This window comes from Apostichopus japonicus, chromosome 15, assembly GCF_037975245.1.
Source record: "Apostichopus japonicus isolate 1M-3 chromosome 15, ASM3797524v1, whole genome shotgun sequence".
Taxonomy (NCBI): Eukaryota; Metazoa; Echinodermata; class Holothuroidea; order Aspidochirotida; family Stichopodidae; genus Apostichopus; species Apostichopus japonicus.
The window spans coordinates 3,384,722-3,406,634 of record NC_092575.1 but is presented as its reverse complement, the minus strand read 5'-3'; the positions used below and the strand labels follow the sequence as shown (position 1 = coordinate 3,406,634).

General features: G+C 36.0%; 1 protein-coding gene and 1 long non-coding RNA gene across 2 annotated transcripts; one reads left to right on the top strand and one right to left on the bottom strand.

The window, feature by feature from the left end:
• Positions 1 to 1,281: 1,281 nt before the first annotated feature.
• On the bottom strand, positions 1,282 to 21,611 carry LOC139980971 (cyclic nucleotide-gated channel alpha-3-like). The gene is made up of 13 exons (XM_071993052.1): positions 20,582 to 21,611; positions 17,733 to 19,332; positions 8,902 to 8,960; positions 8,048 to 8,109; positions 7,608 to 7,696; positions 6,739 to 6,841; positions 5,913 to 6,067; positions 5,101 to 5,187; positions 4,710 to 4,806; positions 3,771 to 3,916; positions 3,247 to 3,499; positions 2,884 to 3,021; positions 1,282 to 2,196 (listed from the first exon to the last, which is right to left on the bottom strand). Exons 2-13 carry the CDS (start codon positions 18,845 to 18,847, stop codon positions 2,161 to 2,163), a joined length of 2,340 nt encoding a protein of 779 aa, XP_071849153.1. The 5' UTR covers positions 18,848 to 19,332; positions 20,582 to 21,611; the 3' UTR covers positions 1,282 to 2,160.
• LOC139980972 (uncharacterized) lies at positions 10,861 to 14,308 on the top strand. Its single transcript, XR_011797752.1, has 3 exons — positions 10,861 to 11,233; positions 12,081 to 12,376; positions 13,516 to 14,308. It is a non-coding gene; the product is annotated as an uncharacterized lncRNA (long non-coding RNA).
• Positions 21,612 to 21,913: the final 302 nt, after the last annotated feature.

The following is a 21,913-nucleotide window of genomic DNA, read 5'->3' as shown; positions in this document are numbered from 1 at the left end:
ATATATATATATATATATATATATATATATATATATATATATATATATATATATATATGTGTGTGTGTGTCTATGTGTATGTATATATATCTATATGTATGTATATATATATAAATATATATATATATATATATATATATATATAATAAATATTGAAACAAATTCGTAAATAATTCATAGGTAAAATTGATCGAACATCCCAAAATGTATGCTAGGAAAAGCATTGTGACAAACATCGCACTTCGTTAACTTTATATCACTACCCTATGTTAATGTGCTTGGTAGGTTTCCACACGGCTTAAGAAGGTTATTGACAGCGCCCCACCCCCCCACCCCTCTTCCCCCTCCACCAACTCCCATACGCCCACCCATCCAAATTCTGCTGAGTAAAGAGAAATCTAAAAACGAAAGTTTCATTTATAATCCATATATTTCAAAATTTAATAAATGATTTATTTGTTTGATACCGCTTTCCGAAAATATTATTTAGAAATATTTTTTTAAGGATTGCACAGAAAAGAATGAAACTGTATTTCCGATGATATTTTTACTTCAAAATGAAAGAAAGGTATAAGGATAATTTAAATAAAATTTTGTTTTGAAAGACTTTTTTGTTGAAAGAGCAAATTTACAATTTAGGTGCGGAACACGTGAGCACGATTTTCATCGTTCCAGCATTTGAAGAGTCCATTACCTATCCAACGTATTACTAAAATGGCGCGGATCCAGGGAGTGTAACCACCCCCCCCCCACCCTGCCCAGTCCACTTCAACCCTGAAACAGAAATTCAAAATTATTCCTTTGCACAACCATATGCTTAGGTATATGGCGAGGATGCTACCATGCAGATCCCCCCTGAAAGACCCCATAAGGACCACACTACACTTCCACCTTTATAAAAAAAAATCCCTGCTTAAAATAAGTCAGGGGTTGAACTTACTGCCATTCTGTGTATAACGCTTATCTATAAATAATATTCCAGTTCAGCTTTGAACTCATATTTGGTTACAAGTGAATAAACGGTTTTCTAGTTATACATTATCATGCACATAGATGCGTTTGGTGACTGATTTAGTCCCGTTAAACAAAAGGATATTCCAAATGAAAAAAAAAATCATTAAGGAATGAAATAATAACACTTTGTTAGCCTCTTGCATGCATGGTGAAATTTGCATGCAATTCTTGTGTATCGTTTTCGAAATAACAACTTATGAAGTTTTATATGTTCTGTACCAAAAGTGAACTTGAAGCAAACAGATGTGACGTCATAGATGCAGCCTGACCCCCCCCCCCCCCCCCAAAAAAAAAAAGTTGTGTTTACTTTTAAAGTTTTAACAGTACAGTCTAATTTGCTTTCTCAAAATTGGGATATATTTTGTATACTAAAATCTTTGGGCCATTGATAACTTTTACATCCGCTAAACGATAACTTGGAACCCATATCTATAATTCAGAGTTAAAACAATAAAAGTGAAAACAAAGAAAGAAAAAAACAAAACATTTTTCTGCCAATGTGCGACTATGACATCATATCTGTTTGCTTCAAGTTCACGTATGCTCCAAAAACGCTAGCAACGTCAAATGAATCGTTACCCCGGAAACGGTCAAACAGGAATTCAATGCATATTCATCAGAATGCTTAGAATATAATTTTCTTTCATCTTCTCAAATGTATATTTTCCTCTTGAGAATCCGTCTTAGACTATTTAATAAAGAAATGTTAATTTCTACATATGTGACAAACAGGCCTTTATACTCCAGGTGCATGTGACCAAATCTTTTTGAGGTGTCGTGTTTCAAATCTTACAACTTCTTTTAAACGGTCCCAATTATTGACCTCAAAACAAAATGTTATGGTTGGAAATTGACAACAACAACCAATTTTTTGTTTCCCTGGAGGTCCTGTCCATCCAGTTATTCCCAGACTTTTAGTTGTGTAACATTTGAAGTTTTCAAAGCAACGCCTTTATAGAATCCAGTAAAATGCTGGTTGAAGTTTGAAAATGAGTGACCATTTTATTACTTTCTAGCATATCTTCGGACACTACTGATGATCTTCAAAGCTGTGACATCGCAAAGTTCATTTCAATTTCTCTTTTCTTTTTTCTTCTTCTTATTCTTATTCCACCTCAAAGTTAAAGTTTGGTTTTTCCTTACTCCTTAGAGGTTAGACTCCTCTGTTGGTTGATAAATGACCTGTTAATTTGCATTAGAACAAAAGAAAAAAACATGTCTGAATTATAGATCTGTAGTTTAGTTTTTCGTTATAAAGACATCAACTTGGTTACAATTTAGGCATTTTTCGTATGAATGCCGCTAATGTGTATGTTGGTTTGTGTCCTTCATACAGGGAACTGATTTCAGCCTCATATTTGTAATTCATCATAAATAACATCTTACTGTTTCATTAATATAATAATCGCCGCCTATATGTACTATACCCTTCCGTCCAAACGATATATCCGTCCGTGTTTCTGTCTGTGTGTGGTTGTCTGTCGCTCGGTCATCGATCTTTCAATGTCAAAATGCTTTTTTTTCTTTCTCATTACATTTTCTTAACATGCCTATATTGAGTTGTATACCCGCTACCTCGTTACCCAACTTGGACCCACTAACCCACTCCCACCCCACCCATCCCGACATGGGCAGCCCACTTGCATTGTAGTGTAGCATATACATGTACATGATCCTATTGGTTTTTCCTGACATGACCTTTTTTCTAATCCTCAAGGTCAAGTAGAACCATTCCTTCCACCCCCCCCCCCACCCCCAGCAGACCATGCCCTACCCCCAAACCCAACCAAACCCATATCTCGCCAACCTATAAGCTCCACCACAGCTAACTAAAAAGTTCACTTTTGAAGAAATTGAATCTCCTCTTACCTTAAGATCTTTTACAATCTTCCTTAGTTTCATTACTTCGTCTGTCTTCCTCTCGTTCGATTCCTGAAGTGATCTTATCTGTGCCTCCAGATGTTCATTAATCATCTGTAGTTGCCTGTTGATTTTACCGACTTCTTCCTGATGAGGATAAACAAAAAACAGGTGGGTGGGGGGATAATTTCGGTGGGTGGGGGATAATTTTGCTTCAGTTTGATCTTGTATTACATTTTGTCTTGTGTGTACATATAATTAATTCTATATATCAACTTTATTGAATTTACACTGGAATAAGGGATAAAGTGAATAAGAGGAACAGATATACGGAAAGAAATGTATATCAATATTAATATTAATATGACATACCAACTTCTCAACTACTATGTCCTCGATCGATTCCATGACGTCACGTGCAATAACATTGCGATGGTCAACATTGGATAAAGTCTCGTCGTTTACCCTACTTTCTTGAACTTCAATGGTCGGCAATGGTACTACTTTATTGGACCTCAAAGCGGACTTGGTCGACTCGGCAGATTGGACAGCCATTTGGACCACATCAGTAAGATGGTTCGTTGGAGAATGAGGTCTAGATGATGATGAAGATGATGATGATAGTCTACAAAGGGGAGGGGGGGGGAGAGAAGAAAGAAGACAATCAGATGAAACAATATTTAATGTGAGTTTGAGGCGGTGTGTTGCGTAGTTTGTTCATATTTAATATATGTCAAAATGGAAAAGTAAATCTTCACAGGAGTTGCTTCTTTCGCTAGACAGTGCCAAATTAAAAACAAATACCTGATATATATAGAGGGGGTTCTCTCTCTTTAAGCGTACTTGGTTGCTTAAAAAGGCCTTGTTTAGTTTGTTTGTGGTGGATAATTACAAACCCCTTTAATAGTCGAGCCTTTCGCGAAGATCTTTTGATGTTGTTACTACCGGACGCCGCGCCGGAGGTTAGTTCGCTCGCCTGCAGGTGTTGTTGGTTGTTCTTCATCCGATCCAACCTCTTCTTGCCTTCGTCATGCAGAACTTTCTAGAAGGTGTAGGAGGTAATTACAGAAGTCATGTCAATAGATGCAGGAGAAGAAATCGTAACAGAGATGAAGGTGTGACGTACACAGGGTGGGGGGGGGGGTCAGCTGATGACGTCAGTGGGATGATGTTATGTGTATGGCTATACTTGAAGTGTGTTGGACGAAAATCATGTTTATCAAGTTTTTAAATCTTTGGTTATAAGTGTGAAACATAAAGGTGCATCATGACTGATTTTGTGAGGGAAACAAATTGGGCGGTGAGTAGGCGAATTGGGATAAGGAAGGGGTACAGTGACCGTAGAGGAAATTTGATTTTCCTCTGTTATAATTTTTTTTTTTTTTTTTGCTCTATTTTTTATGTAAGTTTTCAATATGCAGGGTGTAAATTCTGTAGCACAACTGTTCTTCGAAATCTTATGTACCAACGCCCAAATAACTGATTATTATCCGGTGTATTTATCGGTTTGAATGAAGATCTGTATAGCCTACCCAACCCATTGCCCCCTGCCCTCCTACACCTCTCCCCCACTCACTTTACCCACCCGTATTCTGCTTTCTATGATTAAACTAAATGTTCGTGTTGTTTAACAGATATGACATTTAATCTCAAAAGTCCTCACTTCAAGAAGTCCCATTTAATAAGAACGTGAACTGATTATAAATTTGTTGCCTTGTTTTTTTTATTATTTTTTTTTATTGTAATTTTGTAAGTTTGTTTGTTAGTTTGTCGTTTCTTCTTTCATATTTTCTCTTCTTTTTTCTTTATTAAAGAAATTCAAAGTAAAAGCTCACCTCAGCCTGTGGATAGTCGATGAGTAAGCCAAGAATATCCTCTTTGGTCAACGTAAATAACTCCGAGTAACCAACGGAGCGAACGTCAGCGGTTCGCCTTAATAAAATCCATAAATACATAAATATTATTGAACATTTTTTGTATTTCCAAATGAAATTATGATATTTAGTAGCGTACATATACATTGGGATGCCGCCTTGAAATTTCTTAGGATTTCTTTGTAATTATGTAGTTAACTTTAGTAGTTAAAAGCTAGGACTAAGGTTTCTTTGTTTGGTGATGTCCCAAACTCAAATTCATAAATGACGAACATTATATATTTCACATCAATCGTCAACATATAACATTCTTCTGATTTTTCTTTATTTATTTTTTTTCAATTTTGCTTACTTATTTGATGTTCCGCTCAGGTTCAGTATACCTATCTCCCCAAAGAAGTCGCCAGTCTCCAGTGTAGCTAGCACATCTCCGTTAACTCTATAAAAAAGAACACCAAAAAAAAAAAAACTCAAGTCAGTCAAAAATGTCATTTGAAACAGCTGATGGTACTAGAACGACTGGTACTCGAGTTGTTAAATTGTACTCGAGTACATTTTCTGTGCTCGTATGCCCTAAGTTTGTAATATTATGCTCGTACTCAGAAAAAAAAGACGACGAAATTCGCCTACTATGTATACCTAACCTCAGTTTGTGGTATACTGAGATGGATGTTGTATTCATTCCCGTATAACCAGACCAATTCACTGGGGGCCCGTACACCCTTCCGTACATACTAAACTCCCACCCCCCCCCCCCGCAAGGTACAGGACACGCGTGTTATTCCTATCTGTAATAAATTCAAAGGAAAATATTTACATACACAGATCCAGGTCAAGGCCCAGGCGCGCAGCTTCACGCACGCATAGATTCTTCGTTCATTGTACAGAATCAAGTTACTTGGTATCAATTTATACATTATGATTGTTGTGATAGGATGAAATCGACTTTTTTTATGCGGACGGGGAGGGAGGGGAGGGGGATCCCGGATAAAACCGATCCTGAAATTTTCCCAAGTGGGTACATGCCAAGGTATTAATAATACACTTGTTTAGTTGCAATATGGCTGGCTTATAGGGGCGTATAACCGCTCCGTTGAAGAAAGCCAATCTTCTTAAGATTGTATACCAGAGGGTAAAATATGATTTCCCCCTCTTCTCTCTTACCCTGTAACCTCCAGTAGGCCATCAGATATGATAAACATCTCTCTGGCTATTTGACCTTTCCGAATGACCAAGTCACCAGGTGTGATGATAATGAAACGCATCTTGAGGACCAATTCATGAAGGAATTCCGGAGGACATTCTTGGAAAAAGGTCACCTAAAACATAAAAAATAAAAAAATCCGGTGTGACAGAACCCAGTAGTTAATTTTCATTGTTGTTGAAATCTAGGTCACACTTCCCATTTCTCTATATAAGTTCGTGCCGCCAACCCCCCCCCCCCACCACTACCCCACCCCCTTCCACCCGACCCATTCCTCCTTCTCCGCACCTCACCACCCCAACAACCCCACCTCCGAAATAAGTATAGTGTTTGTTTAGCGAGATCCTGTTCCTAAAAAAAAAATTATGTTGAACTGAATTCAACTTTCCTATAATTAAGTTTATTTGTCAAATAGTAACATGCTACAAGTGAGCACAGTCAAGTCTATTGGTAAAAGTGACTGGGAAATAAGCCTAGCACACAGACCGTCCAGCCAATCAGGTCCTGGCCAGATACACACCCAGTTGGGAGTTGGGACAATTTTGTCATTTTTTTTTTATCTATACTGTAGTGTCATGTCCCGCTTCAGAGCACTCGTACTGTCAGTACGAGCAGTATGAATATCATGTTTCTATCATATCAAGGTTAGGAACTGTTTGTACTGTCAATACCGGTGCTTTGAGAGCATGATATTTGGAGTACAGTTTAGTGAGGTATAAACATTACGAAATTGTCCCAACTGGCTGAGACATATATCACATAGATAGTATAAGCTTCATCGTATACCCTTTTAAGGGTATCCAAGTTGACATGTAAGGCGAGTTCCGTGCGTAGTTTTGCCGGTAACAGACCAAGTGTATTAACGTCCCCTCTGCCTTTCATGTGACCACTGTAAAGCAAAAAGAAAATATTACAATGAAATAGAAAAATTATTTACAAAAAGAGCAATAAACAAATTTAAAAAACAAACGAAAAATTATAAATTATCAGTAACTAAATGTTTTAGCTGCTGATTGCGGTAGCAATCAACATATCACTCGAATGGAAACTTGACTAATTCATCCCATTATGAAATGTACGGATCACGTGTCTCTCTTTGGTTACCTCTGTGTTCAAGATAGCACCAACCAAAATAGTCAGTGTGACAACATCGATGGAAGTAATCGGCATCCGTATAGACTTTTGTTGCGTTTTATTGTTATTTTTTCTTCTCTTTTTTTGGTAAAATAATTACCGTATAACATAAAAAGCACTTCGATATTTAGTTTTCTTTCAGCGAGTGATAGTTTTAATCATATCTGTCATTTGGCAAATGAAAGGATAGCCAAAACGAACTAGATTTTTAGATTTATGACCTTTGACCACATGAAGGGTTTTGTAGTACTGTTCATTATTTTCATTTATTCTACTTTTTTTAACATCCCATGACACTATAAAACACTCTTGAACTCACATGTTTATCCTAAACTCATTATTTTGACGCACAAACATAATAAGTATTACATCTCCCTCAACAAAAATACAAATGGAAAAAATGATTTTTTTTTCATGTGATAGTTTTGATTGTTTGTGGCCATTTTAGCATATCTAGCAGATTTTCTTACTGTAATAGTCTTTATAACGTGTATTACCTTACTACAGTCATCTATACTTACCTCGACCAGGTGTGGTCATACCAGCGAATAATCGTTTGTTGTATATCTTTTGGTACTTTGTGTTCTCGCATATACTTCTTAGCGTGGTCCTTGGGAAGAAAGATTAACATTATTTAGCGTTATATAGTATAAGGCAGGCAAATATCAAATGCAATATATACACATATGAATTTCCAGCCATATAACCATGCAGGATGAATGGTCGCATTTATTTTTTTTGTAAATCAGTGACGTAACCTAGGTGATTACCGCTCTCTCATATGAAATTTCTCCAGAAGGAAATCTAATTTCCAATAAGGTTACAGAAAAGACATTCTTAACTTTCAAAAAGAATAACAACATCTGTTACATTATAATGACCTCGTGACCTCTTGCAAGCAATGTGAAGACCGCTTTTGCTTTCTGTTTTTTTTTTCCGAAGAATTTGCATATATTCTTACCACGTGACGTTCAAACTCCAATCGAACTGCATTCCTGTTTTCGATCACTGTACCAACCTGACCTGTAAAAATGACAACAAGAAGCGATATCGCAAATATAAATATATATATATATATATATATATATATATATATATATATATATATATATATATATATATATATATATATATATATATATATATATATATATATATTGATACTAGTTGAGACTAGTGGAACACTAGTAGTTGTAACTCGGAGTTTCACGCGTTTTAGCGATCATCAGACAATGATCTGATGATGATGATCGCTGATGATCGCTAAAACGCGTGAAACTCCGAGTTACAACTACTAGTGTTCCACTAGTCTCAACTAGTATCAACATATATTCCGCTCTGTCCACTGGACATAGAGCACTCTGCGCCAAGATAGACGCCAACCAACCAACTATATATATATATATATATATATATATATATATATATATATATATATATATATATATATATATATATATATATATATATATATATATATATATATATATATATATATATATATATATATAACGAGAGATGGGAAATCCATAACCTGCGAGGAAGGTCGTAATTCCACCGTAGGCGTTTGCCACCTGTCTCAACCAATGCTAGTTTTGTTTTGGTGACATATAAATCTACGTGGAAATTTGTTGGTTATTTTTCATTTTAATCTTTTTCTGGGTGGGGAGAGGTCTTCGAGGGGGCTCGTATTGCTATATAGACATACAAATATCGTGTTGCTTTGCTGTAAGTTTGTTCTATCCGGTGCAGTGAATACTGTGGACGCCACTGATCTGGTTAGTATGGCAGAATACATATATTTATGATACATACCTACTATGCTAGCAAAGATGAATACCCCCATCATATATCCAATGATTTGTATAATGAATCTGAAGATACAAAAAAAAAAGATCATCTTATATACCAAACATGTATATGACTCTCTATATCATTAACCAACGCTGTGCACAGGTGTATGTAGTAATCACGTGTATGTAGTAATCTTGTACTATGGAACGCCGTTCCACCAATAAAACTTCCGTTTTGTTTGTGTACATATATAAAATGTAGACTAATGCAGACTAGGTATACGCAAACGCGTACATTATATGCGCAAACTATGCATACAAAAACGCGCATATTGTGCACAAAGTACAAACGGTGTTATTTGGTGGAACGGCGTTCCACATTGCACGGTACTATATATGTAATTCACATACCGTATGATATACGCAACGAAATTACCAATACCAAAAAAGGGTTAAAAAATTCCGCATCGGGAAGGAGGAGCTTTTAGTAAAGTTCCTCTCAAATTCACTTGCTACTAAATGAAGCGTGAAATTAATAAACTTTAGTTTTTTTGTGAGAGGTTTGACTAAAACCCTCACCGGCCCCCACACATAAACCCGACGCAAACGCTTCAAACTTCAATCAGTTTCACTCCACCCCAACACTATCCCCCAACCCCATCCCCATCCCCCAACCTCTGACCGACATATCCCTAATAATTATTTCATAATAATTATTTTTTTTATTTTACCAATCCAATGACAAATACGTGTCACACTCGATGTATTCATGATTCTCCTGTATGATGCACATGATACTGTATAGTTCAAGTGCATTAGCAAGTTTTCGTCGTTTTGCAGAGGACTAGAAATGCAGCGATAGTTTAAACGGACGTACGGGCGGACGAACGGGGCCTAGTTTATTGTTCACCATGTTTGGTTAACCGAAAAAACGTGCAAAGGTTACATAGTCCAAAACAAAGGCTAGTGTTGCTATGTACGATGTTAAGTTCACGTGCACTGTGTGTGTCATCTTCAATATAATGGAGACCATGGTCTATTGTCTATGAATATACAAATAACTTCATTGTCGCCGTGTATGCATAGCCATTGGCGTTCCTCAATAATAGTGATCATGTAGTCATCAATCTTATACGTATGACTCAATTTAACGATATTGATGTATCAATAGTCTCGTTAAAGAACCAAAGTCAATTCACACAGAAACTTTCTAAATTCTTCAGAGTTGTCTGATGATCGCTGAGTAACAACTACTAGTGTTTAACTAGTCTCAACTAGTTTCAACCTATATATATATATATATATATATATATATATATATATATATATATATATATATATATATATATATATATAGATATATATATATATATATATATATATATATATATATATATATATATATATATATATATATATATATATATATATATATATATGAAAAAACTTTCAGCCTCCACCGGGATTCGAACCACGGGCCTCCCGTATATATATATATATATATATATACATATATATATATTTGTAGGCATATATATGTAGGCATATATATATATATATATATATATATATATATATATATATATATATATGCCTACATATATATATATATATATATATATATATATATATATATATATATATATATATATATATGCCTACATATATATGCCTACATATATATGCCTACATATATATGCCTACATATATATGCCTACATATATATGCCTACATATATATGCCTATTTATGCCTATATATGCATATATATGCCTATATATCTGCCTATATATATGCCTATATATATATATATATATATATATATATATATATATATATATATATATATATATATATATATATATATATATATATATATATATATATATATGTAGAGTTATATGATGCTTGGCAGTTGGCAAGAAAGTTGTTCTAAATTAACAGGGTCACTGTTTATCATTTGTAGTCTAACAAGTTTAGGCCGTCTTCCATGGCTTGCTTTTCGCTTCCTTTGCTCAACTTTTTAGGGGAATGGTGTTACTGTAGCTTAAAATGCGGAGAATAATCACGAGATTCATAATTTGCTATGCCAACAACAGGATTGTTGCACATTACTCTAAAAATGCAGTAAAACTGTAGTATTTTAATTGATTATGGGACATGCCTGATTTTAGGCAACTGACCAATCATAGGGCTGCTTCTCGTGACCTTTTGACCCGGCCCGAACTTATTTTGTTTACATCTACTGTGGCGAGACTAAATCACGCACTGTCTGCATATAGAGCCTGTAGCCCATCCATTGCTCCAATCTATCGGAGATGGCAGTCCAAATGATCAGAAAACGTTTTGACAAAGGTAAGAATAGAATAACTGTAGACGCCAAAAAAAATCGTAAAATATATGTGTACACTTGTATGATATTGTAGGCAAATGAGGTCGAAATTTCTGTTGATTAAGTACGTAGGCCGACGCTGCAAAGTTGTAACGCATAACGCCGGTTGGGATTGCGATATTGCATTAGCCTACATTATATATCTGCCTGACCAAAGTCTTCGTTGACGTTAGACTTAGCAAACAATATAGGCTATGCATATGCTTGGCCTAGTTTATGATGTCCTTATAGTACGGACGATTGAACGTTGGTACATCCAATGTTGTTTATTCCTAGATTTCTAATCGAGGAATTGCTGCAGTGAACAGGGTTGACTTTCGTATCAATTTGTATTGGCGTAGGCCTACGCCTAATGTTAGTTGTTGCTCCTATTAAGTTTTAGCATAAAAAATAATCAGAACCATCCTTGGCATGGGCCTACTTAACTGATGGTGACGTTAGATCGTAGATGGTATACTTGCTCAGACTAACCCTAATGATTAGCCTACTGGCATAGATGCTAGACTTATCCTTTTGCCAAATTTGCTTGATTTATAATTGTAATTACTGTAACTGTACATTAGATGCAATAGGGCTAGGCGCTGCACAAGTCAATAAGAGACAAAGAAGTTTTGATAAAACAACCAAGGCTTTGCAAAGTACCATAACAGTAGGATCTGTTCAAGTGGATTGCACTTGGCCTACCCTCTATCCCATGGACCAGGAAAGCAGCCACTGTGCCTCACACTCCACATCGACTAGCTATGGTTATGAATGCTTGAACTAGTAATGTTCCAGCTTTTTGTTTTATTTTGCTATTTTCTCTAACAGTTCGATGATGACTTCTCACAAATGTGCATTCCATTGTGCTGGGAAGATTGGGCCATTAATGAGGTTCACCCCAATCAGTTGGTCTAAAGTTATTGCCAGTGCTGAGGAATGGTGCAAATTATCTGACCCACAGTGTGATGTTGCTCACAAAGTTCTATCCACCTGCAAAGAACAGCCTGACAGCTTTGAGGACATCTTCTAACATCGTGATTGCTATGCGGCTTTTACCAACAAAACAGATATTATCAGAGCCAAGAAATGACAGATGAAATAACCTCAACATAAAGCAGTTGAAGGTAAGAAGTTTGTCAAAATGCATTTTGTTATGAGTTAAAGGTATGCTGTATTGATCCCAAATATGCCTCATTTTCAAATATGGTAACTTTTGGTCAAAATTCTTTAACTTTTTTATTACCACCCTGGAGGAATTTACCTCACCAGGACATTCAGTCATCTTGTATGCTCATGTAGTATGTCTAAGAACAAATTGGGAAGTAAAGACCCACAGGGAATGATTTTTTGAAAACTTGTTGTTCTAAATTATAGCATGCTATAATTTGGGGCTAATACAGACTACCTTTAAACAGTAATGAAATACAGAAACATGTCAATGAACACAAACAAATTGATTTAATGATGTGATGTAACACTTCTTGGATCAATTCACTTGTTGGAACTTTAAAAGCTCATTTCCCTTGCATACAATGTAATTGAACTGCTTGAATTTACATTGGTATGTGAATATGTGGTCAATAAGTACTGCAGATTTCTAGAAGATTTAATGTGAGCAAAAAGGGCCTTTTATTGTTTTATTCCCAAATGTTCTTTTTATGCCTGATCCTGGTATTTAGATATCCTGTCTTGAAGGTAGTTGCCTCTAAGGCATGATTTTGTTAAATGAGTTTATCTGATTACACATGAAATTGGGAATTGAAGAATTGTTAGAAAACCTGCAGTGCAATATGAATTTTGAAAACAATAGGTGAAATGAAGGAAGATAAGACCATTAGACATCTTGTTATCATTTATGAATTTTAAAATGAGGCTAGTTTGTTATGACTATCAACAAAAAAGGATGTTCAATCATCATTTTAGCTTTAAACTGTTAGCAGAAAGGAATAATTTGAAATTGATAAAGATCAGTTGTATGTTTTCTAAATTGAGTGAGGCTTCACTGTGCTATGTGTCATGCTGCCATTTCTAAGACAAAAATAATTTTCTGTGCAACGAATAGTCAGTGTCTGTTGGGCCCACATAAAATGTGAGAAAAGCTGTCACTCACAGACATCTCTGAAAAGGAATTGTTCCAACTCAACATAGGAATGTCATACACAAAAAACATATCAACCCAACAAAGCAACTGTAAGTCACTTTCAGATATAGGAGGTATCCTGAGGGATTTTAATTGCTTTACATTTTCTTAATTTGATTTCAGATCTAGATACCTCTATGGAAGAAGATCAACAAACAGAAACTGATGAACCTCTGGAAAAACAACTCCTATCATCAAAGTTGGCTTCTTCCTCATCAAGGTCACAGAATGTGCTATCAGAGGAGTGTATAATCTATAATATGAAGGAAGGCCTTTAGCAAATCTAACTAACTAGCAATTATAATTTATTTCCAGAGTCATCATCAAATTGCTTAAAAAAGTATCATCTATTTGCAAGTACCCTATGTTTTTGTTGCTTTCAAATGTGAAATATAACTACATAAGTGAAACAAGTGTGAAAAATTAGTGGGGATATACATTGGTGTACATACAGAAATGCACATTGATGAAAAATATTAATTCTAATAAAAAACCAACTTCCCACTTCGTTTGACCTAAAGTCTGTCGCCCTCTATTTATCTAGACTACATGTTACTGTTTTCAGCCACATGTGCATTCGATGCAAACAGTGACATAAGTATTACAGGTCATGTGACGTTTGTTCATCCACTCAGCTGGATCAGATTGTGACACTTGTGAATCAGTCTTCCCTCCCGTTCTGAATCGTTTGGTCCGGTAGTAGCCCTGGCTCCGATCATTGTGGTCGTACTTGTATCTGTTTTGTATTCGTCTTTTATACACTATTGTATGTATAGTTATAGGACACTACTTCCGTATTGAGACCTCGTTTGTGACCATTTTTGTTTAAGTGCATGTTTTCTACCTATTATTGAGGCTTCGTCCCGATGTATTGTTTGTACCGTGGCTGATTATAGTAATAGATTGCAAAATCTCAGCGCTCCTTCTTTACTCTTTAATCTATGTGTTATATTCTTTGCATGCAATAGCGAGGTTCAAGACTCGTCCTTATTAACACACTGCCATCGAAGCCACATTTGTTTCCATACCACCACCAGTCCTCAGTAGGGAATATTCAGGCTCCAACCCCACCCCCCCCCCAAATACCCCGAATCTTAGAGTGAGTTAACGTTACAATATGCCCTATATTTTATACAGAAAGCTGAAGCAAGTGTATCATGAATTTCTGACCACCAGAAATCTATTTATACCACAGAAACCAAAGAAAAGTTGTTATGAAACTGGTCTCAATCAAGAATAATACATTCCTATCAAGATTCGAGGTTAAAGCTCAAGTAGATATAGAGATATCACAGCTAAAGTTCCTTCTGGTCAATCCTAAAAAACGACAAAATGTTTGGTAACCTTGGCAACAGCAATACTTTCTGAAGTCATCATAATAGCATTGAATATTCTATGATACAAGATTTCACATGTGTATGTAACTTTCAGTCATAAATTATTACATACAACCTCTGCATTGTTTCTTAAACAGGTCGGTAGATTTTCTTACAAAGTCTAATCAACGAGTAAAGGGCGCCCTCTATTTGGTTTTCTGTTAATAGTTCCCCCAGTCAGTATCGGACAAATTTCAAATTTGGTGGGCTTTTTGTTCTCCAGAAGACCCTTCATAGAGATTGTTTTATATTACTCTACTCTTCCACCCTGGCTATTAAAAAAACTTCCAAATTCATCATAGCCATATATGGGCAGCTAGCCGCCATTTTGGTTCTTGGCACAGCCGTGTGCACATTTGGTGGCTGCCAACAAACAGAAAACCAAACCTTATATCAAATTGTACTCATTTTCACTCAAATCAAGTATTCCCTAAAAAATTGAGCAAAATCCAAAAACTAAGCACTTTTTTGGCACATGGAAGACGGCCTAGTTTGACTGGATGTATATACAGTACAAAACATGTGAAACCTATTAACCTCTGACCTATTTTTTTGCAGCTGAGTACTAACTTTTGACAAACACAAATTTACAGAAGAGATGCATTTATCCCAGACCCAATCGGTTATTGTTTAGACCCCGGGACCCTGGGGGTTCTGTTCATGGGTGTTCGCACCGGGTCTCGCGGGCATAGTTACGCCACTGTCAAAAATATGACCGGGCATACCGAACCAAGGAAAGATTCCTAACAAGCTATAACTATTTATTTCTTCTGTTTGAATAGAATCGATATTTTCAGAGAATAGCGATTCAGTCCAGAGTTATCACAAACTATTGAATCGTCTAACAGGTTACTCTTCCCCCATCCAACCCACCTCACCCCAGCTTAACCCATACCAACAATACCAATCGTTATTGACTAATGAAATCGATTGATTTCTTTTTTCTCTTTTTACAGTGGCATTTCACTTGTCAAGAATGGTTACCCCAACAAGATTCAATCATGTGAAAAAGGGTAAGAGGTAAAAGCAAAATCGAACATCTTGGTCGAGCCATGAGCAACCAGTTTGTCAATCGTCTTAATAAGTTTCCTATTGAAGATTTTTTCTTCATTGGTAAAGATATTGAAGGAGTAACTGAACACTGACTAATCGCAGTGCATATAAGCTATAGATTAGTCCACTGGGGCCCAGTCCTAGGGCTACCAACAGGGAGAGAAAGGACAAAACACCCATGCTACACTGCAGTTCAGTGTGCACCTCCCCCCCCCCCCCTTCCCTCCTAGACGTGACCCTCGTCTATGTCTGTCCTCCTATAAGTCCATTGTGGATGCGTTTTCCATTAACTTTTCTACCCAAAATAACTGCAATAGTCAACAAGTGTTGGCCCATGTTATACACAGAATCACTGCCCACCGCACTTCTCCTTCTTCGACCCCCACCCCAAAAAGTCAGGGCAACCAAAAAGTAATCTCGTGCTATCGGTCAATAGAATGGTTTTCTGTCTTTCGAAGTGAAAAAAAAAACGTTTTTTCGACTAGTTTTTCTTTTTCTTACAATACATCCCAAGGCACCTTTTGTTTTTCATCTGCATTCACAGTATGTGCGCATATGTGCCCTTTTTTACCTAACTCTTGTGGAAACGTGTCTATGTCGTCCAGGAATGTAATCTTCTGTTTGCCAATCACGTAAAAACAACCAATAATTCGTAAAGATTTGGGCTTTTATGGGTGGGCATTGTTTACCACCAACACTCCAAGAATTGGTCGGCGAAGTTCGCAAGCTAAACTTCTGTTGGGGTAAATTCACCATGCATGACAACGTTCATGTTCCGACCAAACAACACCCATTTTTTACCTCCAAAAGGACCGTGCGTTGTTGATATAGTTAAAGCTCTGTTACAAAATATCATGCACGACTTCTTTTGAAGGGCGAAGGGAGAGGTACAGGGGAGCTAAATAGCTATCGACTGAATATGCGATTTCAGGAAACAAGGGCACAATGCGTAAACTTTCTACAGCTTACCAAGCGAACGGGGAACAAAATATTATTGTTATATTATTTTACCCAGATACTCTGAAAGATAGTCATTCAATTATAATTTTAAGTATGCTAGCCAGACCAAATCTGGTCACGGCTGGTGACTTGGGACAAAAGAAATTCCTGACACCAGTTATCGAACATGAAAACAATAGTCATCGGTTTTCCAGACAAAGGGTTAGAATGAAGGGAAACGGCATCGGTTGTATATAGCTAATATAATACTAGGCACACTCAAGTTTTAGTCATGATAAGTTTTGTCATTAATCAAAAAATATCTAAGATACTTCCATGATGTACAGTATTTTGTTTACCGTCGAGAGTGTATAGGTTTAATAATAAGCCGGCGATTAGTTAAGGAATTTGATCCAATTCTCAAAGACAGGTTCTGGTGTCCAGAACTGATTGCCATATCCCTGCTAAATACTTGAAGAAAACGCAAAGTGACCCAAAAATTTACACTATTTCTTATTGACCACGTCATTATTATAGGATATGAAAGTAGACACGTTAAGTTTACATTGTTATGCGGGTTTAGTATCCAATGGCAACGAGAACTATTTATCCAAACATGAAAATCGTTGCTTAATATGTTGTATTTTTTCCTCATTGATATGATGATAGACAGGAGCGGATCTAGGGTGTGAGATGTGCACCCCCCCCACCACCCACCCCTCCTTATTTTATCAACCCCAATCAAAACCTCATAAATGGCAATTAGCACGACCTTGCGTGTAGACCTTGTTGCAGACCTACTTTGTAGCCTAACTATACCTCATAATGCACCATCACTTCCCCGTCTGTGTTTGCTTACTGGGGAAGGACGCCCAGATCCTCTTCACGGGGCCAACCCCACCCCTCCCCCTCCCCTCCCCTGATACATCCGACACTGATAGATATATGGTACACTATACATAATATACTTACTCCCAATTAGAAGTCGGTGTCGGTATATCTCCAATCGTAGTCAAGGTCAGAGTGGACCAATACACTGACGCCAAATATTTTCGAGCCGTCGTGTTAACCTCGGCGTCATCTATATTCTGGTAGGTCCAAATACCATCCCGGGCGTCAGTCAGTTCACCGAATATGAAATAGACAGCAGCAAACCAATGTGTCAATAAAAGCAGAATATGGACTAGGTTCAAAACTCGCAAACTGTTAGGATGAGGAGTCGTTGTTTCCACCTTGAAATAAAATTCTCTGGCCCGGTAGATCTTCAGAAACCTCGGGAATCGAAGAAGGGGGTGGATACCGGTTAGAAAGTAGAAAAAATCGGTCGGTAAAAGCGCCAAAATATCCGCAGCGAAGTAAAGTGATAACAGATACTTCTTAGCCAGCTGTAAAGAGTTCTTGACCAACAGGCCGTGTTCTAGATAACCTGTCCGAAGTTGTACGATTATATCTAAAACGAAGAGAAAATCACAGAAATAGTCCAAACTGAACCAAAGTGCAGGCAGCGACTGTTGAATTTCGGACCAGGCCTCTCTCGCTATCAAAAACCACAGATTATAGAGAACAGCCACTAGCATAACGCATAACCAATAAAATAGGAAATCCCCGTCCGGTGAAATGACGAAATCTCTCTCGGCGTCGTCGGGACTGTCGTAGCTTTTGCCCTTCTCAACGCCGTCGACCTGGTTCATCTCCGCGTCGGCATCGACGACACAATTCCCGTACTGCCGAGTCGTCGTAAACTTTTCGATGAAAGAATCCGTCCTGTTTGTTGTTTTTCTACCTTTTCTTTTAGCCGTAGCAGCCGATCGTAATTTAACGACCGCTCGAATCGAGGTCCAAAATGTCGACCCGTGAGATGACTTCTGTAAATCTTCCGAAACGAGTTCAGGTTCAGTCCGTCCATTTTGTTCTCCAGTCGTTCCGGTCTTTGGTATGTATGCCAAATCGGGACAACTTCTTGAGTCCAATGTCGGTTTCGCTGGATGGAGCGAGGAGGCATCCTTAGATGGACTGACATCAACATCACCATCGTCTGTCATGCCGTTCGTTAAGACAAATGCCTTGACTGTGAACTTTTCGTCCATTTCGTCAATTTTCCCACCTTTTACGTTTTTCTTTTTCTTTTTGTTCTAATATGGCGTTTTTTTGTTTGTTTGTTTTGTTTTCGATCTTTCCTCTCAACAGACTCTCTCTGTCTCTCATCTTAAAGTTTTTGGATTTTTATTCTGTGCTATTTCTGGTGTTACCTTAATATAATCATGTCTAATATCAATTTGGTTATTTGTTTACTCACTAAAACTATTACTATTATTATTTGATTATTGATTAGGCTCGAAATTCATCATATTGTTCACTGTAACCGTTTATCTTAGAAAAAGAGTAATGAACTCTGAGTTACTTCACGGTAATTAATGATGAGGATGGCGGGTTCTCTTTCCCCCCTTTTTCTTTAACAATACCCTAATTACAATAGTCCGTGTGCAACGTCAGTGGAAATAGTACAAAAATAACGACCGCCTGCAGGGGTATATGCATAAACCGCTCAGTTACCCGATCCGTTCTATCATTCCTGTGAAGGAAAAAGGAAATAGAATTTATAGTATACTATATATATATATATATATATATATATATATATATATATATATATATATATATATATATAAATATATATATATATATATATATAGCCTATATACATATACATATATGTATGTATATATATATATATATATTCAATAATATAATTTTCAGTTATCTATATATATATATATATATATATATGTATTCAATAATATAATTTTCAGATATCTATATATATATATATATATATATATTTATATATATATATATATATATATATATTTATATATATATATATATATTTATATATATTTATATATATATATATATATATATATATATATATATATATATATATATATATATATATTTATATATATTGTTTGTTTTTTCTAGAACAATTACACATAAGCCTTCGCCTAGCATTTAACTTCCACAGTCCTCGGTGCAATTTCATCTTCTTATTTAGATATCTTATTAGATAACACACGCTTTCAAATTAATGTCTGAAAGCGAATTCCCCAGGAATGTACTTAGACAAACTTTTGGCATTTTATCTATTTATTTATTTATTTTTCAACAAACCCAAATTCTGAATATCAGTATAATTAATATATAAACTTATCTTCTGTCCATCATATGAAATACTATATTTATGATTGCAAAAGGAATGAACGAAATGCATTAATCAATGAGGTTTTCTTTAAATTCAAATTCATAATCAGTATTGAAAGGTTCAACTATCTAAGAACTTCCAGCTTTAGAAAACATAAAGTGACTTTTGTGGAGTTATGGCACGCCTTTTCCTTATGTGCTGATTTATTCAATTAAGCCATATCGATTCCGTTTCCTTTACCCTAGTATTTTGCTATATACTTGCACATGTACTCGAATAGTGGTGTTCCATGTAATATATATATTTACAACAACAAAATGAAGAAGTCGTGTTACAAATCTAAAGCAAATTTCTGTTCGCATTGATGATAAACGATGAATTAAACGGAGGAAAATATATATATATATATATATATAGATAGATATATATATATATATATATATATATATATATATATATATATATATATATATATATATCTTCTGTCCATGAATTTTTGCAGATAGGCCTATATATATACCGATTAAGTGAACCATATTTAGAAGAAGGAACTAGACTTTAAAAGTATAATATGTATCCATTGGAATGATTGAGGGAAGTATGAAGAAAACAAACTTACTTCTTGCATTATGGATTCCGTTAGATGTTGTTTCACGACGACGACCATTACCACAAATGTCTGTCTCTATTTTCATGAACTTAAAATAAATGAATTCCACAACAAGTTATAGTATAGTCTCACGTCATTGCACAGTCCGTTTGAATTTTAAATATATATATATATATATATATTATGAGTGTGTATCTATTTATATAAATTACACGTTTAATCATAACATATGTATTGTCAAGAATATTGTGCACTCGTTAAGGAACTTATGTACCAATTTCCGAATTGCAAAACAGATACAGCCTACTATATGCTTTGAAACCGGCCATCCAAGCATAACAACCTACTGAGCATGGTAAATAGCAATAACTGTTACCTGACAAAACAATCCATTGCTAACATAATGCAAGGCAGACACCAGAAAAGGCAATCAATAGAACCGCAAATAGAACCGCACACTGCGGACCATTGTCGAATCTTATAGTTACTATAGTCTATATGCCAATGACGGGACCGTTATCAAGCTATTTCATGTATAGGCCTATAGGCCGATGAGTCTTCTTAATAAGCTCCCTGACCAATAGCGTACCGTGTCTGTCATAAGAATGCATAAAACCGAAAATAAAAATTGTCACATCTCTTTTCCGACAAAAGATAGGGTTTTGTTTTTCTTTTTTTATTGTTGGTCGGGTGTAACGATGAACGATGTACTTGTGTAGAAAGTTGTCCGACACAAAAGTTCGCGATATGAGAAGCCACTTTGAGAGTCAGTTTATAACTCTTGTGAAGTAAGTTTCTCTTGGTAACGGGTACTCCTGTGGACGCTTAAGAGAGTAACAGTTAGAGTCAACAAGGTACATCAAAGGCACAATGACACCGCAGAAAGGGGGGAATTGTTTAACTTTTCAAACAGGGCAAACAATATCCACGCAGTAGTAGCAAATAGAAGTGAATGCTTGACTCGATCAAAATAAATCGATCAGCTTTTTAGTGTACAGTTTGATACTATACAGGCTTTTGGTTTTTGTATCGGAGAAGAAGAAGTGTGAACGTGAATTAAAAATGACCGTATTAACAGTAGCGGCGGATGAGTTTTCAGATACAAAACCACAATCAGAATAGTGTACATCCGCTCGAAAAAGGTCAACCATGCATTGTCTCAACAAGAGAGCTAATATGACCTAATGTATAATGCTTATTTTTAGCATATTATCACTTAACATTATTGTATCGTTTTGTTTTTCTGTGAAAGAGCATAATTTAAAAGTACAAATGGTGTTAAAATAAGGAGGATTTGAAGGTGATATGAAACCATTTTAGAAATTCTTTGGTTAAATGCTG